The sequence below is a fragment of the Notamacropus eugenii genome, chromosome 4 (genome assembly GCF_028372415.1).
Source record: "Notamacropus eugenii isolate mMacEug1 chromosome 4, mMacEug1.pri_v2, whole genome shotgun sequence".
In the NCBI taxonomy this organism is placed as follows: domain Eukaryota; kingdom Metazoa; phylum Chordata; class Mammalia; order Diprotodontia; family Macropodidae; genus Notamacropus; species Notamacropus eugenii.
Window position 1 is genome coordinate 16,453,354 of NC_092875.1, and position 25,533 is coordinate 16,478,886.

The 25,533-nt window shown below is 48.2% G+C and overlaps 1 protein-coding gene and 1 long non-coding RNA gene across 9 annotated transcripts in view; one reads left to right on the top strand and one right to left on the bottom strand.

Moving 5' to 3' along the window:
- Positions 1 to 13,953, bottom strand: part of EMID1 (EMI domain containing 1) — a 55,881-nt gene extending 41,928 nt beyond the window's left edge. For all 7 annotated transcript variants that reach the window (XR_011965258.1, XR_011965257.1, XM_072600053.1 and 4 more), the window contains exon 1: positions 13,409 to 13,953. Coding sequence is in view for 5 of the 7 variants with exons in the window: in XM_072600053.1 (XP_072456154.1) it covers positions 13,409 to 13,938 (530 nt within the window). In the remaining 2 variants the exon portion in view is untranslated. The remainder of the gene's footprint in view (positions 1 to 13,408) is intronic.
- LOC140499074 (uncharacterized) lies at positions 13,893 to 25,079 on the top strand. 2 transcript variants are annotated; one of them, XR_011965260.1, is made up of 5 exons: positions 13,893 to 13,984; positions 16,565 to 16,700; positions 17,049 to 17,134; positions 20,851 to 20,993; positions 23,558 to 25,079. It is a non-coding gene; the product is annotated as an uncharacterized lncRNA (long non-coding RNA). The 2 variants fall into 2 exon arrangements; XR_011965259.1 differs by lacking the exon at positions 13,893 to 13,984 and adding an exon at positions 15,817 to 16,083.
- The last annotated feature ends 454 nt before the right edge of the window (positions 25,080 to 25,533 follow it).

The following is a 25,533-nucleotide window of genomic DNA, read 5'->3' on the forward strand; positions in this document are numbered from 1 at the left end:
TGGCATGGGAATGCCTGGTCCCTTCCCCCATCTCATGTGGGCTTTTGATTGTCTGAGTTTGGCTTGGATTCCCATAATCCCTTGAGGCCAGAATTAGAATCTCCTAGAGAGGACAATACACAGATCCCCAGAGTGCCCTGGATGTGCAGAGGCCCACGTTCCCTGGCCAGCAGCCTTCTCTCTACTCCCTACTTACCAGAGTAAGGTCCTAGCTCTCATGAAAGCCAGATGGACTGGACCAAATGGGAGGCTCAGGGCAGGGCCCCCTGACTCAGAGAAGGTTGAGGTTCACTGAGCACTAGGAATGTCCTGATACAGCTTCTCAGGACACAGACGCTCAGTTGGTCATTGGGAGGGGAGCCCTCAGTCCTGCCCCAGTCTGGGGAAGTGGTTGGGTGAAACATGGACAGGGCCACACTGGCCTAGGGTCCAGTGGCACCCACTGACCACCCAGGTTGCCTTGGAGAAAGTCACTGCCCTGTTCTAGACCTTATCAGTGACATAGGAATGAGTACACCTTTCCTTCAAAAGGTTATTATGAGGATTGGATGGGAGGAAAGAGACTTGAAAAAGTTTTGAAAAGAATATGGAAAAAATGAGAGAAGTTATCACTGTAATAAGGAGTTGGGGGACCCGGGGGCAAGGCCCGGGGAAGTCAGAGATTTTGGAATGTCTGAGCTGGCAGGGGCCTTAGAATGGAGAATGTCAGAACTGAGAACCCTAACAATCACCGTGGATTTCTGGCCATGACCGTCTCCAGCAAAACCCTGAAATTTGTGCAACGTCAAATAATGATCAAGAAATCCAAAGAAAGTGTGGAGCTAATAGCATGCGCCACCTCAGAATTATACACAAAGTTCTTCCTAGGCCCACGGGCACTAGGAAGTGGGGCCACTACTGAAGCCAGCTAAGTCAGCTCATGCAAATAAACCAGTGGGTCTGAGACACTTGGAGACTGCAAGGTTTTCTTTCCCAAGGAGCTGAAGGTCTCCTGAGAAAACCCCAAAAAATGGGGGACCTTGGAACCTTCACTAAGTGGCAATGACTGGGTCTCCAGCAGGGTGGCAGCTCTCAGACCCTTTCAGTTGAGGCCCAGGGGAGCGAGGGTCCCTAGCACACTGTCTTGGGACATCAGAGAAGCCTTGATGACACAGACCTCTGAACCTCAAAGACTCAAAGAAGTCTAACCCTTGAAATGAAGGTCAGAGAGAGCCAGGAGGCCCAGGTTAAAGACCAAGCAGGGCCCATCCCTCCACCTCAAGGCACAACAGAGGGCAGAGCCTGGGGCTCTGTTATCAAGTCCCAGTTAGGGACTGAAACTGGAGATATGAGTGAGCCAAAGAAAACACTGACCAGTGGCAAAATTTTGAAGAGCTGGAGATCCCGATAGGGCATCTAGGAGGCACAGTAGATATAGTGCTGGGCCTGGACTCAGGAAGACTCATCTTCCTGAGTTCAAATTTGGCCTCAGGCTTACTAGCTGTGTGACCCTGAACAAGTCACTGAATCCCACTTGCCTCAGTTTCCTCATCTGTAAAATGTGCTGGAGAAGGAAAGGGCAAACAATTCTGGTATCCTTACTAGTAAAACCCCAAATGGAGTCATGAAGAGTTGGACATGACTAAAAAACAACTGAACAACAACTTCATTAACAACTACAAGCAAAGACTCAAAGGAGAAAAAAATAAGGGATATTCCACAAGGAAAACATGAATACCTAGAAGAAATGAACAAGGGATAAAAAAATGAAATACAAGTTATGAAGTGAAGATCTGGAAGGAGAAGAAACAGTTCAGAAGAATTAGTTGTAAACATTTCCCAAGTAAACGTAAAATAGAATAAACTGAAAAGAAATCAGTGATTCCATGAGACAGCCAGAAATATTAGAATGAAATCAAAACGTTGGAAAAAAACAGAAAAAAATGTTAGATATGAACTGTAATTGACCCTAAAAACAAGGTCCAGGAGAGATAATTTGAGGATCATCAGAGTCCCTAAAAATCTAAGTTTTTAAAAAAGACTGGAAGCTCTACTTCAAGAAATATTAAGTGAAAACCACGCAAATCTATTTAGAACCACCTCCTGAAGAATTCTCTAAAGAAAACGTCACAAGAATGTGAGTCAAACTCTAGAGCTCCTACAGCAAAGAAAAAAAATGCTACAAGGATCCATAAAGAAGTAATTCAAGTATCCAGGACCTATGGACAGGATCACATAAGAGCTGGCAACTTGTACTTCAAAAGAGAGGAGATCTTGGAATGCAGTATTCCAGAAATATGTAAACATATATTATAAATATAGGCTTACAACCAAGATTAACTTATCCTGTAAAGCTGAGTATAGTCTTATAGGGAGAAACTGGATCTTTAGTGGAATAGAAGACTTTCAATTCTTTTTAATGAAAAGACCAGAACTACATAGAAACTTTGAAACACAAATGTAGGAATTAAGAGAAATCTAGAAAGGCAAATTTATTTGAGTAATTGGAAAGGGTTGTATGGTATTACAGTGCTCACAAGTCTAATAAGTCTTGCTGAGAAAAAAGAAAAGTGTCCCTTCAGAACTTTGGGGTCTTCAAAGGGTATTGAGGGAGTTAGTAAGAAAACAGAGAACCTGGGGATAAATTGGTTCTGTTTTGAGGTTTTAAGAGGAGAACAGAAAGGGAGAGTAAAAGGATACTCTTGTGTAGAATGGAAGAAAGGTGGAATTAGCTATTTTTCATAATTGAGGCATGTGAGAATGTACAAACATGGGGGAAGGGATGGAGGGAGTAGGCATCAGATGAATCTCATTCTTATCTGAAACAGGCAAAGGAAGGCTGAATGCCCATGTGCACATATAGTTGGGTTCAGAAATACAACCAACTCAACAAAGAAGCAATCAAGGATGGAGAAGGGAGTTTAAGGGGGAGAGTAAAATAAAATAAGAATAAAATAAAAGTTCCTGGTCTTGAAGCAAGGATTAAGAGGCGCAAAAAGGGAAAAGCAAAGAACTCGAATCTAAGGGAGTGTCCGTCCTCTGGGGAATGGCTGAGCAAATTGTGACATAGGAATGCAATGGAATATTATTGCACCCTAAGACTCGATGGGAGGCGACGGCAGAGAGCCCTGGGGAGTGTGAATTGATGCAGAGTGGAAGGAGTAGAAGCAGGAGGGCAGTGTGTTCAAAGACAACAAAATTACAAAGAAAAACAACTTTGAAAGACTTAAGGACTCTGAACAACGCAATAATGAACCTCATCTCCAGAGGACCCATGATGAAGCAGGTTTGACAGACAGTCGATAGACTCGGGGTGGAATGAGACATACCTTGTCAGTTCCAAGGGGTTTTCCTCCTTCTTTCCCTTAGTTTTTAATAGAGGAGGTTGAGGGGAAGTTGACAACAATGATACCAAAAGAGAGAGAGGGAGGGAGAGACAGAGACAGAGAGAGACAGAGAGACAGAAACAGAAAGAGTATTAACTCCACGGAACCATTCTTAGAAATCCACAGAAGGGAAGAAAAAGTTTCAGAACGACACACAAACAAGCAGGACCCTTTGGAAAGTAGTGAGTGTGTGGAATGGGGACCGGAGATTCTGTTTCATGCGCCATTCCCTTTTTATGTTCTGCTGTGTATATGGAAATATTCTCTTTCTTTTTGGTCTTTAAGGTCACAATAAAAAATTAAATAATAAAGAAAAAGAAATGGGTCTGGTCAAGCTTCCTCATTTTATAGATGGGAAAAACCTGGCGCCCAGTCAAAGGAAGGTACTTGCCCAAGGTCACACAGAGAGTTCATAGGCAGGAGTCTTCTGGTTTGGCTCATTGTTCTCTTAGATGACACCACCCATGTATCCATGGATGCCATCCCATGCACACCCCAGACTCATTCATGTGCATGGCAGCTTACACTTGTGCATGGTACATACCTCCTGGTCCCATTCTCAGGTGTGAAAGTGCATACACACACACACATTTATATACACTTACACATGCTCTCACACACACTCTCTCTCAAGTTGCTGGCTCAGTGGGTGTGTATGTCTCTTCAGAATTTCCACTGTGGCATGTTCTCTCTTTTCCAGAGGGGAGGAGAAAACATTTCTCCCATCTTTTCTTCTGTAATTAAAATCATACCCAGTGTGCCGCCCAGGCCTGCGGCTTCCTTGTTTATTTTCTGGTGAACCAGGATTTCTTTGAGATCTCCTGTTTGGGAGCATAGCACAGCCCAGCCCCTCTGACCAGAGATTTCCAACACACTGCCCTCCTGGAGACTAGAGTGGCTGGGAGGCAGACACTGGGAGTGGATCTCTGGGCTGGGGTGGGGGTGGGGAGCCTCGTAAGATCCAGAGCTGGTGGGGGGGCCTCAGGTGGTCTAACTCACTCCCTTCATGTGACAGATGAGGAAACTAAGGACTGAAAAACTTCAGTCATTTTTCAAGGTCCTGCACAGAGAGGGAGGATCAGAGATGGGATCTGAACTCGGGTCTTGTGACACTCCCATTTTGGTGCTGCCCCAATTCCAGAGGGTTTCACCCAGGATAACACGACAATTCAACTGGCAGTATCACAGGGGCCAAGAGGGACAATAGAGTGCAAACCTCTATTCAGACATTTACCAGCTGGGGATGGAGGCCAACTGGGCCTCAGTTTCCCTACCTTCAAGAGAGATAACAATCTCTGAACTACCACCCTTCTAGTGCACTCTGGGACTCAGTTATTAACATGTGTTGCCTTCTCCTGAACCAAGTAATCAGGGAATGAGAATTTATTAAGTACCTACTATGTGCCAAGCACTGTGCTAAGTAGTTGGGCACTGGGAATACAACTGCAAAAAGCCTTTCCTGAAACAGTAACCTGCCCTCAAGAAGCTTTTGCTTTACCAGGTAAAACAAGATGCACAGTCCATACAAGGAGGTTTGGGGAATGGAGGCCCTAGCAGCTGGGGGACCGAGAAGGGCCTGGAGCGTAGATAAGGGCTGTCTGCTTTTTGTATGTGTATCTCCAGGCCTTAGTAGAGGGCTTGGACATAAAAAGTACTTAACAAATAGTTTTCCATTCATTCATTCACTGAGGCAGGCGGCACTTCAGTTGAGTACCAAAGGAAACCAGGGATTGCAAGAGTTGGACAAGAGGGATGACATTCCAGGCTTGGGGAGGGGGCAGGCAGGACAAAGGCATGGAGATGGGAGATGGCAAGTGGCATAGGAGAAACAGCAAGGAGTGGAGAGGGCACACAAGGATCACAGATGCTAAAGTGACCTTGAAGAAAGGAAGTGTTGATCAGGGGCCAATTGTGTTAAGCTCGTTACAAATGTTATCTCTTTGATCCTCACCATGATCCTGGGGGATTAGGTGCTGTTATAACCCCCATTTTAGAACTAAGGAAACTAAGGAAGCAAGCAGAAATTGTGACTTGCCCAGGGTTACACGGCTAGTAAGTATCTGAGGCTGGATTTGAACTCAGGTCTTCTTGACTCCAGGCCCAATGCTCTATCCACTATGGTGCCACCTAGTTGCCCCATTACTTTAATGGATATGTGTATTTTGTACATTTTGCACATTACTTGGTAGATATCTGCATTTACTCCTATGTGTTCCTGGTATTCCCCCCCTGTAGATGGTAAACTTCCTGCAGACAATATTTTATTTTTGACTTTGTATCCCCAACACCCAGCACAGGGCCTGGAACTTAATAAGTACTCAGGAAGTAATCATTAATTACTCATTAATCGCCACTATTAGCTCCCCAACTAGACCATGAGCTTCTGCAGAGCAGGAATCCCTGTTATACTTAGGACCAGAGAACTAGACCTGAGAGCAGCTTCAGAAATCAGCAAGCCCAATCTCCCCATTTTACAGAGAAGAAAACTGAGGCCCAAGGAGGTCTGGCTCAGATCCCACATGATGCCTTAAGGGCACACAACAGATACCTAGGGAAACCATGTTAGTTCATGCCCCAGAGAGAGCCTGGCGTAGGGCACAGGCCATCAAAGTCCCCAGGTTGGTGCCTGATGCCATCTACCTTCCCTGCCAGGAAGTGTGGGGGCCAGGATGTTTATTTCTGACCTCGGAAACTTTTTAGAAGGTGGGGTTCCTAGGTTTCTGCAGGCTGCTACAGGGGTCCCTGACCTACAACAAGTTGAGCCCCTGGACCAGATGCCCCAAAGTTCATAGATTTAGGACTGGAAGGGACCTCAGAGGACCAGCTTATCCTACCCCTTTATTTTATAAATGAGAACACTGAAGCCCAGAGAGGTTAAGGGAATTGCCTGCCCAAGGTTCAGCAGGGAGGTGGTTTTAAGGCCAGGATATGAAGTACCTTCCTCCCTGTGAATTATCGCACCCCCTCCCCGCTTGATGTGAGGATCTGGGGAGAGAATCCCCCTACCCCACCTCAGCCTGCCTTGGGAGCAGAGAGCTGATATGAACAGATGTGCTGAGGTCACAGCGGTGGTGGTGGGTGGGGCCCAGATGTTTCTAGACATCCTGTCCATGGAACAGCATCTGCTTCCCACCCAGAGTTGGGAGGCTGAGTTGGTCTTTCCCTGAATCTTTTGATGTCAGTGGGTTGGAGATGATCATCCCATCTGGGCACCTTGGTATCACCTATCGCTCCCTTGAGCTGGGCCGGTGCAGGGATTTAGGGGGACTCCAAGTGAAGTAGTGTTGCAGAGAGGCTTGCTGAGTTGAACTGCCCTATGAACACAGTACAAGCCTTTGGGGATGGGCCAGGGCATTTTGCCCCCCTTGGAGATGGGAAGCAGGCAGGAGATTCCTCTGCAACAAGGCAGAGGGGGACTAGGATTGGGCCAGAGGAGGGTGGCAGAGCCAGTCTTAGCCCCTTTCTCAGGGCCTCAGCTCTCGCTCATATACCAGAGGCTAGCAATGGTGGCTGATAAGACCAGAAGGACCAGTTGGCCTGGTATCCACATGCCACCTGGCAGGTCTCCTGCCCTCCTCCCCTGGAATGAGTAGCACATGGGATTTTGGCAAGAAAAGACCTGTCTCTCCTGGGACCCTTGGGAATGGGATCCCAACAGAGATCTGGCCCAGGGCTGAGATCTGGAACATCGATATGAGCTAAGAGCAGAGGGAGGCAGCCAACGGGGCTGGGGGCCAAAATGAGAAAGAGGGGAGAGATGGAGAAGCTGAGCTCAAACTTGGAGGAGTGGGGGGACAAACCCACTCTGCTCATTGACAGGCAGTTAGATTTAGAGGCAGAACAGACCAGAGAGGTCACTTAGTCCAAACCCTTATTTTACAGAGCAGGGCACAGGTCCAGAGAAGCTGAGGAATTTGCTTAAGATCACACAGCTGGGAAGACACAGGAAGTCCAGGTATCATTTTACTTCTATTCTAGGTTAACTCAGAGTCAAGGTTGCCAGAATCAGCCCCGCTCAGAAAGCACGTAGCCCAAGTCTTAGGCTGAGGAGTGACTTGCCCAGGGTCACACAGCTAATGTGTAAGTAGAGTCACAGGCTGGATCCTCAGGGCCTGACCACTGCCAGTGTCCCAGCTAGCAAAAATGTGCTGGGTGGCAGCAACCTACCCTTCCGGGTGGCACAGGAAAACCTCTCTCTGGGTCTGACTCCTTCCCCAGTTCCCAGAGGCCCCCAGGGAAGAATGAAGATTTCCCACATGCCAGGCTACATCAGGAAACCTAAAATGCCCCCATGCAGGCTGGGCAAATTAACCTCTCTAACCTCCAGTGTTCCTCTTGTCTCAAATGGGGTTAATCACCCTGCCCTCCCTCAAAGGGTTTTGGTGAGGACCCAGGAGTTCACAAATGACAGTCAAAAAACTTAGTGCACTTTTGGAGGTATGGTCCTAGGTGAGGTCCTGGATGAGAGAATGTCCTGAGTGAGAATGGGGAGAGTACTATGGTCCTCTCCTCCAGGCAGACCACCCCTAGAGTTCTGCGTTCAGGAAGGGGAGCCACATTTCAGGGAAGATATCAGAGGAATCCCATTTTAATGGGTTTAGAGATGGAAGGGACCTCAGAGGTCAAACTCCCTCATTTTACATATGGGGAGACTGAGGTCCAGGGAAGGGAAATGACTTGGCCAAAGTCACCCAGGTAGTACATGACAAAGGTGGGATTTGAATCATGTTTTCTTACTCCAAATCCCCCATTTCTACCCTAGCACACTAGGATGTCCATGGGCCCCCCAAAGATCTGGTAAATGATCCTTTAGCCTGGAGAGGGAGGAGATTTGGAGGGAGGGGGACACATTTGCTCTTTCCAGCTCTTTGGAGGGCAGAAGAATGAGCTTTGTTCTAGACTCATCAGTCCCATTAATAGGCAGAAATGGGAAAGAGGCAGGTTTAGGCCTGACGTCTAAGGAAAACCTCGATAACAATGACAGCTTGTTCCAAAGGGAGGCAGCCTGCCTCCAAAGGCCGGAGATGCTGTCTCCTTTTCTTCTCCAACAGAAGCCCGATGCCCACTTGTCTCTCACCTCAGGGCACAGATAGTTGAGGGTTCGGGTCGGATGGGATGCTTTCTGAGGTTCCTTCCACCCAGAAATCTCCATGGGCATTTCTGCCCAGGATGACAGAAGGTCCTTCAGAGGCTGGTGTTGGAAGGCATGAGTGGGCACTTTAACAAGACTGCAGCTGGTCAAACGTGCAGGGGTCATGGGTAGGAAGGGATCGACTTCTCAGCTTCTCACCTCCCACTGGCATTCATTCTGGTTCTGCCCACAGGGGACCTGGCGCTCTTGGGCTGGGACCTACCGATATGGCTCTCACATTCCCTGCATACTCCTGGGGCAGGGGGCATGGCCCCTCTGGGCTGCTGGAGCTGCTCCCAGGCTCCCCTCTCCCCTTGTACAAAGCCTCTTTTATGCCCCTTATCTTGGGGGCCCTGGGATGGGCGTGGGAGGGGCCGGAAGATGGGGGGAGGTGGAGGTGAGGACCCCATGCTTCTCTCTCCATTTAGAAAGGAGGGCCTCAGACAGCTCGTCTGGAGGTGGAAGGAGGGGATGATAGGCCATTCCTCCGAATGTGCCAGCCTAGAAATGCCAGCCTCTGACAGTGAATGACTGAAATTCAAGCTTTTTTCCAGAAAAGGAAGCTGACTGAGAGGGAGTGAAGGGACTGAAAATAAGAATAATGATAGCTAATGTTTCTACCACGCTGGCCACAGGTTAGTGGTCTACCAATTTTTATCCCACGTGATCCTCACAACACCCCCGGGAGACCTCAGAATGAAAAGAGCACTGAGCTGGAACTCAAGAGACCTGAGTTCAAATCCTCCTTCTGTCACTTACTAGCTAGGTGACCTTAGCCAAAGCACTTTCCCCCCAAGCCTCAGTTTCCCGACATGTAAAATAAAATAGCTGGTATTTTTAGTGGAGCTTTATTTCATTTTAGCTTCATACCAGTTCAGTGCATAGGTGTGACCCTATTTTATAGTGGAGGAAACTGAGGGCAGGAGAAGTTAAGTCACTTGCCCAACATCGGTATCAGAAAAAAGATGTAAACTCCAGTCTGGCTGAGCCCATTTTTTCAGTCAAAGACCAAAGTGACTCAGGGGTAAGTAAGCAATGGGTCTAGAAGTGGGACTGCCTGGCTCCAGGCTGGCAGCTTGACCCCCACAAAACCATTTCCCCAAATTGAGCAAAACACCCAGATATCTGTGGAATGATTAATTCTCTCTTACCACCCACTATTTTTCCCCCAGATACATTCCTATTGGAGAGGCTATTGTGAAAAAAGGACTCTGGAAGCTGAAAGGTTATGCGATATAGCTTTAAAAATATTCCCAAACCACGCAGAACCATAGACCCAGTAACCGGGGGTGACCTTACAGGCCATAAAATCATTTTAGAACTGAGGAAACTGAGGCAGCGAGTTATTTGCCCAGGGTCACACACTAGGAAGTGTCAGAGGTAGCTCTTCTGACTCCACTGGAAATCATTTGAGTCATGTTATGACTGTGGACTTCAGTCTATCGGTAAGAACTAGATAACCTCAGAGGTCCCTTTCAGCCCTTATTTATATGCCAACATCCTGGATTTGAGTCTTGGCTCTGAGTGGATGACCAGGTCACTCGCTGGGTGACCTTGGTCAATTCATTTTCCTCCACTTGGCCATCGTTTGCTCCTCTGTGAAAAGAGGTGGAGGTGGAACGAGATGCCCTTGACGGTCTTTCCAGCTCTGAAGTGTAACCATTGCCCATGTTCTCAGCATCAACTAGGAGGAGGCCTTATGTCCCCCTCACACCACATGGGGTGGAGAGCAACCCCAGGGCCTCGGTCCTACATACCCTTCCCCTTCCCATGATCACTCATTCCTCCTCCCTACTCCCCTCCGTCTCTAACAGATCTTGAGGAGGGGGCCCCTGCCTGTTTGCAAGGGAAAGGCGTTCCTTTGAAAGGGAGAAGAAAATAGAATCTGTGGGGGGTGGGAGGGCCAGGGCCGGACTCTTTGACTAGGGGATGAAAAAGCCGGGAGGAGGGTCAGCCTCATTGTCTAGGCGGCTATAAGGGGCCCCTTGAGAGGGGAGAGCAGGTGAGAGGCATAGAGACCCTGGGGATAAAGAAACAGGGCCAAAGATCGCTGAGAGATTATCTTTCCCCGCTTTCTCCCGGCCACAGGGCCAGGAAGGACTGCCCCGTCCTCTCACATCAGGCTTCCTTGGGAAAAGGAGCACAGAGGTTGGGCCAAAAGACATGAAAGGTGGTCCCAGCTCTGATAAACTCCAACTACATCTCAGAGAATGTCTCAGTTGAGTCTAGTGGCCTCTTCCAAGATCAGCCTGGGCTCTATGGAAAGTGACCTGGTTCTGTCATTCAAAAGACCCGGATTCAAATCCTGGCCTTACCACTTACTCCTCAGTTTCCTCATCTGTAAAATAAGAGGTGAAATCTCAATAATTTCTAAGGTCCCTTTCTGCTCTGAAACTAGAATCTCCTGAGAAGCCAGGACCTCTTGGGCTGGATTCAAGTTGGAATCCTGGCTGACAAAGATTCTACAAAAGATAAGATACCAGTTCCCAGGGGGCCTTATGGGCTGAGGATCCCCTGGCTCCCCTGAGGACCCAGAGAGACAGAGCTTTGAATTTGGGGTCATCTGGTCTCACCTCCCCATTCAGTCCCACCATCAGCATGGGAAAAGTGTGGTTCCTAGGAGGCATCTGGGATTCTTAGATGTCTCTCCTGCACCCTGAGTATTGACTCAGACTTGTGGGAATTGCTTTTTTCCCAGAGTCCCTGCTCACGGCATATTTAATGCTCTTATGTGCCTTTCCCCATAAAGTCCCAGAACCAGACCTGGCAGGACATCACAGGCTAGCAAGTTCAATCGATTTATTTTACAGATGAGGAAACTAAGGCTCAAGGAGGTGCAGGGGCATGCCCAAGGTCATCTGGATTTTCCAGAGGCCTGGTCCTCTAAGTGGAGAGCCAGAGCTCTCTTCTGTACCAGCTTGTCTCACTGTCTGACCTCTGAGAACCCGGGCTCAGTCCCATGCTCAGAGGGCTTTGTAGAGGATGTAAGATTTCTGTGACTGTGGAACCATTTAGAACTGAGAGAAACCTTGGGTCTCATTGAGTCCAGCTGTTTTACAAAAAAAGGAAACTAAGACCTGGAGATGGGAAGGGACATTCAATCAGGGGTAGGACTGTACTTGATTCCATAAACATTTTATTAGTCATTTGTATGTACTATGCTTTTTATTGGGGGGAGGGAGGGTGGGGCTGAACCTGCCACTCCCACTGGTAGAGGGAGGGACCTCCCAGTGAGGAAAATCCCTCTACCCAAGGAGAGCAACACCTTGTAGCCTTACACAGTTGCCTGGTTAAGTGACCTACTTGTCCAGGGTCCCAAAGACAGAGTGCTCCAGAACCCAGGTCTTCCTCACTCCAGTCCTCCCATCCTCTGCTCCACACTGCTCTTGTCCACGTATATTCATTATTTCTATTTGCTAACCCATGCTGACTCTTACAATAAAGAGAGTCCCTCATGACCGAGCTGTAGCCCATAGAGTTATAGTGGCTTCCAGTATGACAGGTTTTGTTTTTTTTTTAACATCTTCATACATGGACATGTTAGTAATTTTTTTTAACACTTCCACACACATATTTAAAAGTACAGATGTGCACTGAGAGGCTGTACTGTGCAATGATAAATACCCTGGATGGGGAGTCAGGGGACCCAGGTTCAAATTCTGATCATGAATGTCTGGTGGAACCCTGGGCAAATCAGCCAGCTTTTCTGGAAGGGAGTGTCCCTCTGTCTAAAATGAGAGGCTTGGACTAACTGGCCTCTAATTGTCTCTTCTATTTCTAAATCTATAATCCCAGTCGAATCAGGGGTAGAGGCTGGAGCCCAGGTGGGCAGCTCAGAAATATAGCCTAGTCACAGATCCCCCCAAAAGAAAAAGAAAGCAGGGACTGGGGAGGGGGGAGCATGATTCTGGCAGTCAGGGAAGGCTCTTGATCTATCTCCCCCCAACTTTTCCCCGGAAGCACAGAGGGTCTCCCATCCCCTCCTCAGGTGGCTCACAGTCCTGAATGGATGGGAGGAGAGGGGGCTTCTGCTAAGGTTTTGGTTCCAGCATCTGCCAAACGTTGTCCCTGGGCCCAGCCTCATTCTCCTCAACTGAAGAAACAGGGGGGTGGGGTGGGGTGGGGTGGGGAACTAGATATCTCTGAGGTCCTGGCTAAGCTCTAATGACCTATGACCTCTGGTCCTGTTTCCACTTCTCTGGGGAAGAAATCCCTCTGTCCAAGGTTTAAAATAATAGCAAACCCCGGGGGAGGAGGGCACTAAGGGAAGGTGGGAGGGAGCCGATAGAACCCAGGGGAGGTGGCCTCGTGAGGAGGTCACCACCAGACATTTCCCACGGTGCAGGGGCCCTAGCAGCCCCTCTTCCCTTCCCCTTCCAGGGGAACAGACCCATTTCAGCTCCGGCGGGTGTCCGTCTGCATCTCAGGATGGGGGAAGTCACCTTCCCCCTAAGACACCCGCCTAATTCCCTTCTCTCCAGTCCCACCATTCGAACGCACAGTGGGAGTCTGGGGGTGTGTAGAGGGCCGTCACCCACAGGGCTTGTGTGACAAGTAGGGTCCCTTTAACCCCCTCACTGCTGGAGCATCAATTTCCTTCCCACTTAGCTGGGGGAGGGGAGGTCCTTTCTTTTCCCCAGAGGGGCAGAAAGTAAGGCTGGGGATCTCTCAATTCAGCCACAAGTCTGAGTCTGGGGATTGGGTTTTTTGGGGGGTAGGCTGGATGATCCCCACTTTGAGAGCCCCGCCATTGGTGAGGAACCCCGTTGTTTTCTTTGGGGGGTCCTGCCCTGCCTCCGCCTCTCCCCGCCTGGGGCTCCTTCCGTTCTCACGCTCCAGCCCTGGGACAGTGGGGTGAGTGGGGTCTCCGAGCTCTCCCTCCGGGGAAGGAAAGGGTGGGGGGCGGCTTTACCTGCGGCGGGAGACCTGGGCGGCTCCCCCGAAGCTCCAAGAGGTGCCGTGGCCCCCGGGGAGCAGGGCGCAGAGGCAGAGCAGCGCCCAGCCCCGGACGACTGCACCCGAGGCCGGCGGCTGCCGCCCCCTCCTCATGGTGCCCGTGCCAGCTGCTGCTGCCCGCGCGGGGGGCATCTGGGGCGCGGGATGCTGGAGCGAGCCGCGGCCCTCCTGCCCAGCTCCCTCCGCCGCCCGCCTGGCTCCGGGCCTCGCTCGCTGCCTCAGCCCCTTCCTCTCCCCCGGACGTGGCCCGATTTCATCTTCCCAGCCCCCCGGAGCCCGGAGGGGGCGGGCAGCTCCGGGGGGACGGCCCCCTCGGCACTGCCCACCCCCCGCCCCCCAGCGCCGCCCCAACCCGGAAGGGGAGCTCCGAGGGCCTGGGGGTGGGGGGGATGGCACAGGCTGGGGGGCCCCCCGCGGCGGAGAGAGGCTGCGGAGCCTGAGCTGCCCCGGGGAGAGGAGCGGGAGGCTGGAAAGCACCTTACGCATCCCCCACCCTCCTGTTTTACACGGGAGGAAACTGAGGCTGGAGGAGGTAAGGACCTCCGGGCTCCCGGTGCCCGACTGCTCCACCTTTCAGTTTTGGCACGCCAAGAGCTGGGATGGACCTCGGCGCTTTCGCAGACCCTGACCCTGAAAAATCCCCTCCTCCAACCCCAAGCCTGCTGCAGACGAGTAAACTGAGGCCTCGAGAGGCTGACACGATCGCCGCAGACCTGAGAACTGAGCCCATGTCATTGGACCCCAGAGCTAGAGCTGGTAGGGACCTCAGATGAGGAAACTGTGGCACAGAGTGGTTTAAAGGATGATAGATTTAGTGCTAGAAAGGACACAAGAGGTCATCCAGCCTAACCCCCTTCCTCATTTTACAGAGGAGGAAACTGAGGCACGTAGAGATTAAATGACTTACCCAGGACCACACAGCTAGGAAGTGTGAAAGGCAGGAATTGAACCCGACTCCAAGCCTAGCACTCCTGCACTATGCCCCTGCAGTCTACCAAGCCCTCTGATTCCAAACACAGGGTCCTTTCCTATACCTAGACCTCTCTTTTGTCAAAGGAGGGGGCTGGATTAAAATGACCTCCGAGGTCCCTTTTGGTTCTATGGTCCTTTACTGACTTCTCCCTCAAGGGGTTGTCAAGGACAAAGGGCAGAGGCCAGACTTCCTTACTGTAGGGAATTCAGACCAAGTTCTCCAGGTCCAGGGTGTGTCTGGAGGCCAATTTGACTGGCGCTCTGTCCACCTCCCCGTTCCCCAAAGAAGAACCTTCCCTGCCCTGGAAACCCCAAAGGTAAGGTTGTGAGGGAGGAGTTGTCTCCTTCCCTCCATGCACACACTCCTGGCTGCTCCCCAAGTCCTCCTTAAGGACAGATTATAGTAGTGATGACAATAATATTAATAATGGCATTTCTGTAGTGAATTAAGGTTTGCAAAGCACTTTTCACATATCTCATTCGATGCTCACAACAATCCTGGGAGGTAGGTGCCATTATTACATCCATTTTGCAGATGAAGAAACTGAGGCAGACCAGTGAAGTGACTTCATCAGAGTCAAACAGTTAGTAAACCTCAGAGACGGGATTTGAACTCAGGTCTTCCTGAGCCAGGGGATTACGAGAAGGCAGCAGCAGCAGCAGGTGGCTAAATTCAGTCCTGGTGTGTCACTCCACCCTAGGATGAGCGGGCTAACTGTCCCTCTAATCATCCATATGCTTCTCCCCTTATCTTTCTGTTTGCTTTCAACCTTCCCCATCCTTCGAGGCCCAGCTGCAATCCCACTGCCTTCTATATTTAGTCTGAGTATACTTGTGTGTGTCATACACACACACACTTCCAGACTCTCTTCCAGCCTCTCATCATATATTGCCTTGTATGGCTCGTTATCTTCTCATATGTATATATTTTCCCTCCCAGCTGAGTCCTTCCCTCCAGCTCCTTGGACCCAGCAGGCACAGAATAAATGGTTGTTGATTGATTGATTGTGGGATTTTATCCTTAGCCTGCCTTCAAACACACCCAGAGTGAGAGCAAGGTTCCTAATCCCAGCTTTCTCCTTGTTGCTTTATCAGATCCCAGTGTCAGAGCTAGAAGAGATCTTAGAACAGAGAAGTGGAGGTGTCCTTAGGACCCAGAATGTCAGAACTGAGAGGGGCCCAAGAATAGGGGATATCAGGGAAAGTCAGAGCTGGGAGGGGCCTCAGAACAGGGGATGTCAGAGCTGGGAGGGGCCACAGAACAGGGAAAGTCAGAACTGGGAGGGGCCTCAGAACAGGGGATGTCAGAGCTGGGAGGGGCCTCAGAACAGGGGATGTCAGAGCTGGGTGGGGCCACAGAACAGGGAAAGTCAGAACTGGGAGGGGCCTCAGAACAGGGGATGTCAGAGCTGGGAGGGGCCTCAGAACAAGGGATGTCAGGGCTGGGAGGGCCCTAATTAGAGCAGAGAATGTTACAACTAGGAGGAACTATCTCTAACCTATCCTACACTAAGTTTGCAGCTGGGAGGAGCCCAGACCCTGACCAAGCCCACCATTCCCGGCCCATCTTCATGAAGCTGATACTATTTCCTTCCCACTGCCCCAAATCCTCACCTCTGAGAACAGAAAACAAATCCAGCTCCCCCATGTACTTAGAATGTAAGTACTGGAGGAGAAAGACCATGGTGATTGCTCATAACTGTGTTCCAACTCTGCACTCAATGCCTTCCTTCCCATTACTTCCCATAGAACATCAGAGCAAGCTCTGAAGTGGGGTCTCAGAGCAGAAAGTGATAGAGTTGGCAAGGACTTTAGAATGAAGGATGTACATGGGCTGTAAAAGCTAAAGAGGATCTCAGATTGGACAATGAGATGGGGGCGGGGCATGACAACAGGAGGCTCTCGATGGTGAGGTTGGAGGTGGGTTGGTTGATTGTCTGTCATTCTCGAAGAGGACCAAAGTGGCATCACTATGTTGGGGTTAATGTATCCATTGTGGTTCATCAGACCAATGCGGGCTCAGAAGGCTCTACCACAGGGTGGGCACAAATAGTTTATATGAACATTTGGAGTGGAGATGTCTCTAAATTTGTGTATCTGACATTTCTTTTGAGCTACTACACTTCTACTTTGCTCACAGAGCACAGCTCCTTCTTTGATGCGGTCTCATGATGCTGGGTGGTTCTGTGCCAGTGTCTCCAACGTCTCATAATTGATTCTGAAGTTCTCCAGAGAGACCTTGAGAGTGTCCTTATATCGTTTCTTCTGACCTCCGTGTGAGTATTTGCTCTGTGTGAGTTCTCTGTAAAACAGTCTTTTACGCAAACAAATATTTGGCAGTTTGGCGTTTGATGGTCAGCCCATCAGAATTGTGCTCTGCTGTAGAGTTTGAATGCTTGGTAGTTTAGTTCGAGCAAGGACCTCAGTGTCTGGTACCTTATCCTGGCAGGTGATCCTCAGAATCTTCCTCAGACAGTTCAAATGGAAGTGATTCAGTTTCCTGGCATGGCGCTGGTAGACTGTCTATGTTTCACAGGCATATAAAAATGAGGTCAGCACAATGGCTGTAGACCTTCAGTTTGGTATTCTGTCTAATATTTCTTCTCTCCTATGCTTTCCTTCAGAGCCTCCCAAAACACTAAGCTAGCTCTGGCAATGCATGTTTCAACCCGTCATCAATGTGGACATCCCTGGAAAGTCTACTGCTGAGGTAAGTGAGCTTATGCATAGCATTCAAAACCCTTCCATTTGCTGTAATGAATGGTTCCATGTATGGACAGGAGTGGTGGTGACTGGTGGAGAACCTGTATTTTCTTGGTGTTAATTGTTAGGTCCTAATTAGCACAAGCAGCAGAGAATTGATCAATACTCTGTTGCATTTCAGCTTTAGAGAATGCATTGAGTGCACAATCACCTGCAAACAAAAAGTTACGTCCCTCCACTTTAGTCTTGGCTTGTATAGCCTTTTCAAGTTAAATAATTTACTGTCAGTGAGGTAGCGGACATTTAGGCAAAGGTGTCACGAGGCTTTTCTAGGAGTTTTCTAGTTAACAAGTCACAAAGATGATGGAACTGGGACTTCAACCTAGGTAGGGGATGACATCAAAATCATGAAAAACATCTTGAACCTCATTAATACCTGAGGCAGAGGAGGGAAAAGAAAGGGAGGCGAGGGGGGAAGGGAAAGAGAGGGGAAGGAGGAAGGGGTCACTGATAGCTCCCACCTGCCTCTCCTCTCCTCTCTGCTCCAAGGTCAGGAGTGTCCTTTGGGAGGGCAGAATAAGCAGGCTTCTGTGATGCCACCAAGAACTACTTCTTTACCTTCTTGTTACAATCAACAGAAAGATTCAGAGATCCTCAGATGATCTTCTCCTCCTCTTCCTCCTTCTTCTTCCTTCTTCTCCTTTCTTTCTTTCCTCTTCTTACTTTCTCCTCATATTTTGATCACGAAAAAGCGTTTCACATGGTAGAACCACATGGTCCTTTATAGGCTATTTTACAACAAAGTGCCTCCCATTCATACATCATAGGATCATTGATTTTGAGCTGGAAGGGACTTAGAGGCCACTGAGCCCATTTCACGGGAGAGAAAATGAAGGCACAGAAGGATTACGTGGTTCCCCAAGGTTCCACAACTGGTAAGCATTTAAAGCAGGATTTGAATTAGAGTCTTTTCAACTCCAAGACTAGTATTCTGTCAACACCACCAGCTCTCTCAAGTGCATTCAAAATTCCTTTAGAAGATGTAGCTACAGAGATAACCCTGTTCCCCATCCCTTTGATCATAAACCTCAGAGGAGGCATAAAACAGGGAAATATCTGGTCAACAAAGATATTTGCTGTTATGATAAAAGAGAGCCATAGTTCAGGTCAAAGAATGTGAATGGTGAGGGTTCCTAAATACTCTGTGGACAACATTGTACTGATGGCATCAGGCCTGGAAATACTGCAGAACCTCCTGAAAGAGAAGTCTGTCACCATTCAAAGGAATATGGTCTGACCATCTACACAGGAAAGACAAAGTGGATGAAGAATGTCTGTCATGCAGATTATACCAGGCATTTGGATGAAGATCCTACCTAGAGAGCTTATCCATCAGTATATATATTGGGGACAGAAAGTTCAGACAGATAATTTGGGCCCAGAGCCAAAGAAGAAGCTGGATTGCCTTTTGAGAAATTGGAAGTAATTTTGTAAAAACTTGTAAAATGAGACTAATGATGCCATGCCCTATGAAATTGCAAAAATTCTTTAGTGGCACAAGCTTCCCAGGAAAGGAAATGCCCGTTTTGAAAAGTACTACCATTTTGCCGATGCTTCTGTATGGCACCATGGACCCCAAAGAATTGAAGATGGGTAGTATCACACTGAGAACATTAGAGAAGTGATTGGTAGGGCATGAGTATGAACAGGTCTGGATGCATAACCGGTGAGGGACTCCAAAAAAGAAAAGGAATTAAGAATGTTACCAAGGAATTTAGCTTTTCCTACAAGCCAAACACTGTGCTAAACACATTTCAATGGAGAAGACAACAGGCATGGGGGAGGATGTGGGGACAGGGGGAGAGAGTTCCAGCAGTGCAGAGTAGGGCCTGTCACCCTGTTTAAGTAGTGATCTGATGACCATTCTGGGGCAGGAGGTGGATGCTGAGGGGTGGCCTGGAGGGGGCAGGGAGATGGCACGTGAATCATCCCTTCCAGAGCCGACTTTTTTTACATGTAAAATGAGGGGAATAATATCTTTGGCATTCCCCATTTGGGTTGTTTTTATCAATCAGTACAAAGTCAGTTTCATGAGGACAGGGACCTTAGTGTCTACAAGCCCAAGCACAGTGCTTGGCACATAGTGGGTACTTAGTCAGCGCTTGTTGACTGATTGATTATTGAGTCATTCTTGTTTCAGTATTTCATGGGCATCCGTGCACTCAGGTGTCCCCCTTCCCAACCTTTCCCAGTCATACAGGTCAGTTCTTGAAGCAGCTGAGACCCATTCATGCCAACCACATGTTTCTCAGGTTACCAAGAATTGCAGTTCTTCAGAATCCGTGGGGTAAAGAGACATGGAAATAAAAATTACCTAATTAATAATAAATGAGAAACAGCATGGCTTCTTGAGCGGATGAACAACCAGTCTAGGAGTTAGGAAGACCTGAGTTCAAGTCTTTCATTGGCAAAGGAATTTGGAGTCACCACACCTGGGTTTGGATCCGTCTGGCTCATCTCCTTTTCTTATCCCCTTAAATCATTCAATCAAAAAGCATTCATTAAGAGACTACTTAATGACGCTGCCTGGGGCCAGGGTTATAAAATAAAAAGTGAAATAGTCTCTGCCCTCAAGTCTCATTCTGAAGAGGAAGATAGTGATATACATGAACAAATAATCAATCGATAAGTAGGCAAATAAACAGGTAAATGAATAAGTGAATGAATAAATTAAACAAACAGAGAAGTAAGCAGCTACAAAAGAAATAGGGAATGGACCGGGATTTCAGGAGTATAGGCCAATTCCTAAGTAAGGAAACCTCTACCCACACAAGTTGATTCTCTGAAACTTAGCCTTAGAGTTACCCAAGACATTAAGAGCCCAGGGTCACATGGCCAGTAGGTATTGAAGGCAGGGTTTGAATGCCAGTCTTGCTAGCTTCAAGACCAGCTCTCCATCCCTGCCTTGCTCTAACATTGTGTACAGAAGGAATACGATGTCACTTGGGGAGGAGGGCCCTCCTGGGGGAATCAGAACAGGCTTCATGTTGAAGGTGATGTGTGAGCTGAGTGGTTAAAGTTTCATTTGATTTCTTTTTCAATTTACAAACATCGGTTCATGTGGCTCTTACCAGGTTTCTCTGAAAGCATCCCCCTCATCATTTCTATTTCACCACCTTCCTTTACCACAGTTTATTCAACACTTCCCCAACTAATTGGCATCCCCTCAGTTTCCCATATTTTTGCCCAGATGGAACTTTTCCTCTTTTTGATCTCTTTGGGAAGTCTAGGTCAAACTGAGTCAAAGGATATGCATAGTTTGGTGACTTTTGGGGCATATTTCCAAATGGCTTTCCAGAATGACTGTATCAATTCATAGCTCTACCACCAACACATAAATGTGCCTATTTAACAGAGGTTGGGTGTGAGGTAGGGAAGGGAAGGGAATAAGCAATTATTAAGCACCTACTCTATGCAAGGTCCAGGACCAAGTGCTTTATTGATATTATAGAATTTGATTGTCATAAAAATATCGGGAGGTAGATAATAATATTTGTCCCACTTGACAGCTGTAGAAACTGAGGCAGATGGTGATCCGTCCAGAGTCAGACACCTAGTCAGTGTCAGAGGCTGGACTTGAACTTAGCTCTTTGTGATTCTAGTTCTCTCATTCTATCCACTGAGCCAACTAGCTGAGCTACAAAACTGATCGGCATTTTGCAGAAAATCAGGGATTTCCAGAAGCGGAGGTGAGGTGGGAGACCTGGAGACAGCCCATACTCTTCTGTTACCATGATGCCTACTGGCGATATGACCTTAGATGAATCCCTCAATCTTCTCAGGGCTCCTAAGACTTTCAATTACAGGTGAGTTGCCGATGTGTGCAGGGGAACTCTCCACACCCATGAAATTACAGGTGGGGGTGGGGAAGAAAACTTAGCATTTCTCTAAGACTTTATAGTTATACCCGTTCGATCCTCCCATCCCCACATGAGGCAGATCATGTGAGGACTATTAGACCCAGTTTATAGATGAGGAAACTGAGGTCCAGACAGTTGAGGAGGCTTGTCCAAAGTCCCACAGCCAGTGAGTGACCAGGAGTCCAAGTCACAGCCTGGAAGAGTGGGAGAGTCCTGGGCCTGGAGTCAGGACACCTGAGTACACATCCCAGGTCCCCATGCTGGCCAGGTGTGTGCGGCTCTTGGCAGGCTGTTTTCCTGCCTCTTTGGGGTTTTCGGTTTCCTTTTTTGTAAAATGGGCCTAAGGCTGCCTTGCATACTGCCCACCTCCCAGGGTTGCTGGGAGGAATGAAGGATGCTATAAACCTCAAACCATTGCTATGTAAACTCAGATTGTTCTTAATACAGTCGCTGCGTTTATTTTGAAAGCCAGCCTGTATCCACAGGCCCCAGTCAGTCCCCAACAGGATGAAGACCGGAAACTAGGGGTCCGGGCATCTGTTCAGATTTTTTTTTAAGCGGTGGGGAGGAGGTGGAGACCTTTGAGTTTCTTGATTTCCAGGAAATGTCTCCCAGATTCTCTCTGAGATCTGAAAGGACATCCAAGGCCGTCCAGTCTAACCCCTATTTTATAGGCCAAAGCTGTGACTTACTCAGCGTCAGACTGAGGATTTGAACTCAGATCCCCTGACTCCAAATTCATCAGCCTTTCCATCACATCACTTTCTCCTTGACCCTCTCCCATTCTCCACCGCCTGATATTTTTGTAGCCCCCGGGCTGTAGCCAAGCCCCTGGGCATCATTGGTTGGTGCCTCCCCTGCCTTGATCCTCTCCTCTCCCCAGGCCTTGGATGCTGGAAGAGGCCCTTTTGGCAGCTGGTCTGGTCCCGATGAAAGGGAATGAGGCTTGTAACTTGCAGCTCCCTTCAAAGCCCCAGGAAGGGGGAGAGTTGCATAGACAAAGGATGGAGAGGAGAGGCAGCCTGAGTCTGTGCCCAGAGCTTCCAAGTGGAGAAACAAAGAATTGCCTCCAAGCTTTCTTTGATCCAATGAGCTCTAGGTCTCCTTGTCCCAGGGAAACCAGGAGGGATGATGGAAGTGGGAGGGAAGGGGTCTCGGTGGGATCCCTGGCCCCCTCCCAATAGCTCTGCCCTGCCAGACCTAGACCATGCTGCTGGGAAATGACATCGGCATGCCTGGCTGCTGGGTCTGAGGTTATTTATGCCCCATGGAGCTCACCCTTCCTCACCCCTGCTAATATGTTCCTCCTGTGTCTTCACGTGGGGGCCGGGTCTGGGGTGGGGGAATATTGGGAGGGGGAGATCTGAGGAAGGAAGCTTCGGCACAAATAATAAATCAGCAATGACTAATAGCAGTCATCACAGGATGCTTCTATCCCGTCCCAAGGGTTACACATCCCTTTGTTATCATTTCGTTACAGCTTCACAACCTATTATTAGATGGATAAGGCAGGCATTACGGTCCCTATTTTACAGATGAGGAAGCTTTTCTGAGAAAGGAAGGAGTGGGGTCCAGCTCACACACACCAGATCAGCTGGTCGATGAACATGTATTAAGTGCTATGTGCTAGGCACGAATCTGCCCTCACCTGCCTGAGATCTCATCCTGGGACCTTAGAGGTCATCCAGCCCAAATCTTTCATTTTAAAGATGGGTAAACTGAGGTGAGGAACTGTCCATGGTCACCTGGGTACGAAGCATTTAACTCGGCATTAGAATCCACACCCTTTGACAATATGCTTCTCCAAGAATCATGCATCTATCTCTCTTCGAGAGCCGAATAAATTGGACCTCTGTGGTCTCCCTCCCCTTTCCTCGTACCCTCTCTTCTCCATGTTTTTGCTCCGACTATCCCTCTTGCTTGGAATGGACTCTTCTTCCCCCCTCTAATCTACCCCTGTTCTTTTTTTCCAAGTTCCACTCATCTCAGATGCTTCCTTCACATCAAAGGCCATCATGGCCCTCCCAAAAGTGGTCTCTCTTCTTCTTCCCCCCAGGACTCATCTGAATCTTTCTTTTCTTTCTGTCCATTTGCCTGGCAATTCATCTTTCTGTATGACTTCCCCTGCCTTTCCTGATTAAGTCACAGAGACAATGAGATGTTAAGGTCTTAAGTGAAAAGAGGTCAGTTTGCCCTGTGTTACCCCTTTATAAGGAATGAAGTACTCCAGTCAAAGCTGATGCAATGAGAGGGTCATTAGCTATTGACTGGTCAAGGATGGGTTCCAACCCTGGTGGTCTTTTAAGAATCAAGTCACACTTTCTAAGGAGTTTGTTCAGAACAGAGACTGGAGATAACTCCCAAAAGTATGATCCTGGCAGTAGAGCAGAGAGTCACCTATAGAAGAAGAGCCCAGCTCCTGAGAGGGAATTGCTCTTTGTCTCTGAAGAGGGAAAAGATTTCTCTCTTTTCTTCTCCTATCCAACCCTAATCCAACTTTAATCTTGCAGGTGAGCTACTCCATCCATAGGGGACATTGTACTCATCAGGGAGCCATCAAGAACCAAGGCAGGGGACAGTTTTGAGGAGTATGACCTCTGTGAGTGGAGAAGAGAGCCAGTTCTGACCACTGGCAGCTGAGCTTTGGAGAGAAACAGGCTTGGAAACCCAGGAGAGATGCTGTGCCCACAGGGAGCGACAAGAGGATACTTCAAGAGGAGAAAGGACTTTGGGACTCTGAAGTCCTGGAGGCGTGAATTGCCTTGGCCACCTGTATGGTTTCTACTAGTATACTCTAAGTGTATTTACACTTTCCCACTGACACTGTGGATAGCTATGGGAGGTGGTACCCCCAGGTTTATAGGGTAAATATTTTGCTACTTATTCTTATGATTCCATCTTGGTAAATGTCTTTGTTTGCTTTGAGCATATGTACCTTCTGGTTGACTATTAAAGGTAAGCACACCAGTGAGGGCTTGTAAGTCATAGTTTTAAGAGTGCAGACCCACAGAGTAGTTTGAACCTTAGGTAGCTGCCATCTGGGAGATTCAAGATGTAAGTGAAGTTTGGGGACTATTTCTGGAAACAATGCTGCCTGTGCACATGCCACCTCCATACAGAAGACTAGAAACTCTGAGAGCAGGGGCTGCCATTTTTATTTTTGTGTCCCCAGTGCCTAACACAGTGTCTTCTGCAATTTTTCTCTTGTTCTGAATTTATGCTTTTTTATTAGTGTAGGGAACTCTTTGTGTGCAAACTCCCTCCACTTGTGCTGATCAGTTGTGAAACTTATAGTCTTAGAGAGTTGTCCAGGGCAGTGAGAGGTGAATGGATCACTTATCCAGGGTCACACAGCCAGCATGTGTCAAAGGTATTGAACCCCTGGTCTTCCAGGCTTCCAGGCCAACTCTCTATGCATTAATAAATGTTTACTGAATTGAATTAAGTCAATAAATGTCAGAGGAAGGACTTGAATCCAGTCTTTTGACCCTAAGCCAGATTGCTTCTTGGGCAAAGATGACTTAAGCTACCTAATGTATCCTTTGCATGGGGTTACTATGCCATTAGACCAAGTGACATCATGTTCCAGAGAGCCAGTATTGCAAATGGGTGATTGAATGATGCTACAATGAAGTTTATTTATAATTCATTGGTAGCATCCCCTCTTGTTGCTCCTCCAATATATATTCAAACTCTAGGACTGGGTCCTCACAGGAAGGATAAGTAGTGGCTTAGGTTCTTGGGATACCTTGTGAGTCCAGGATCTGACTCTTCTTATTTATGAACCCCCGCTGGGGTGCTTCCCATTAACAGTCAGTCAGTAGACACAATTAGATCAAATCAAAGGTATTTATTAAAACAGCATAGTAAGAACATTAGGTATAAAACAATCTCCTTATATATCTGGGGCTCACTCACAAATTCACATTCATTTGTGGGAAAGGTGGGCAAAACTTTGAGTGCTATAGTAGTGAGGCACACTTTATGCCTCCAGTACACCATGAAGTCCTCTGCACAGCTCAACTGCTAATTTCCAAGGTTATTCCTCCCTTGAATCCATGGTTGGCTCTCTTCTCCACTGCCAGGGGTATACAGTTATATACAGACACAGAGGCAGTGACTCAAGAGAAAGCAAATGTCCAAGAATGGCTCCCCTGGCAGTGGAGAAGAGAGCCAACCATGGATTCAAGAGAGGAATAACCTTGGAAATTAGCTACATTAAATGCAAAAACATTGGACTGGATGTGGTTATTTGGGGGTGGGGGTAGCATGTCTAATCCCAATTCCTAATGGTTTAGGTGGTCAGTCTGTCAGAAGAATATGTTCCAGTCACTTATACTGAAGAGTGAGTGACTGGTACCATCATAATATATTCATATTCTACCCAGGGGTATTTTAATTTGGAGAAGCCTCCACCAAAAGGGATTATTCTGTTAAGGAAGATAATTGGTGGGCAGGGGACCTTCTCCTTCCCCTCAAAATATAC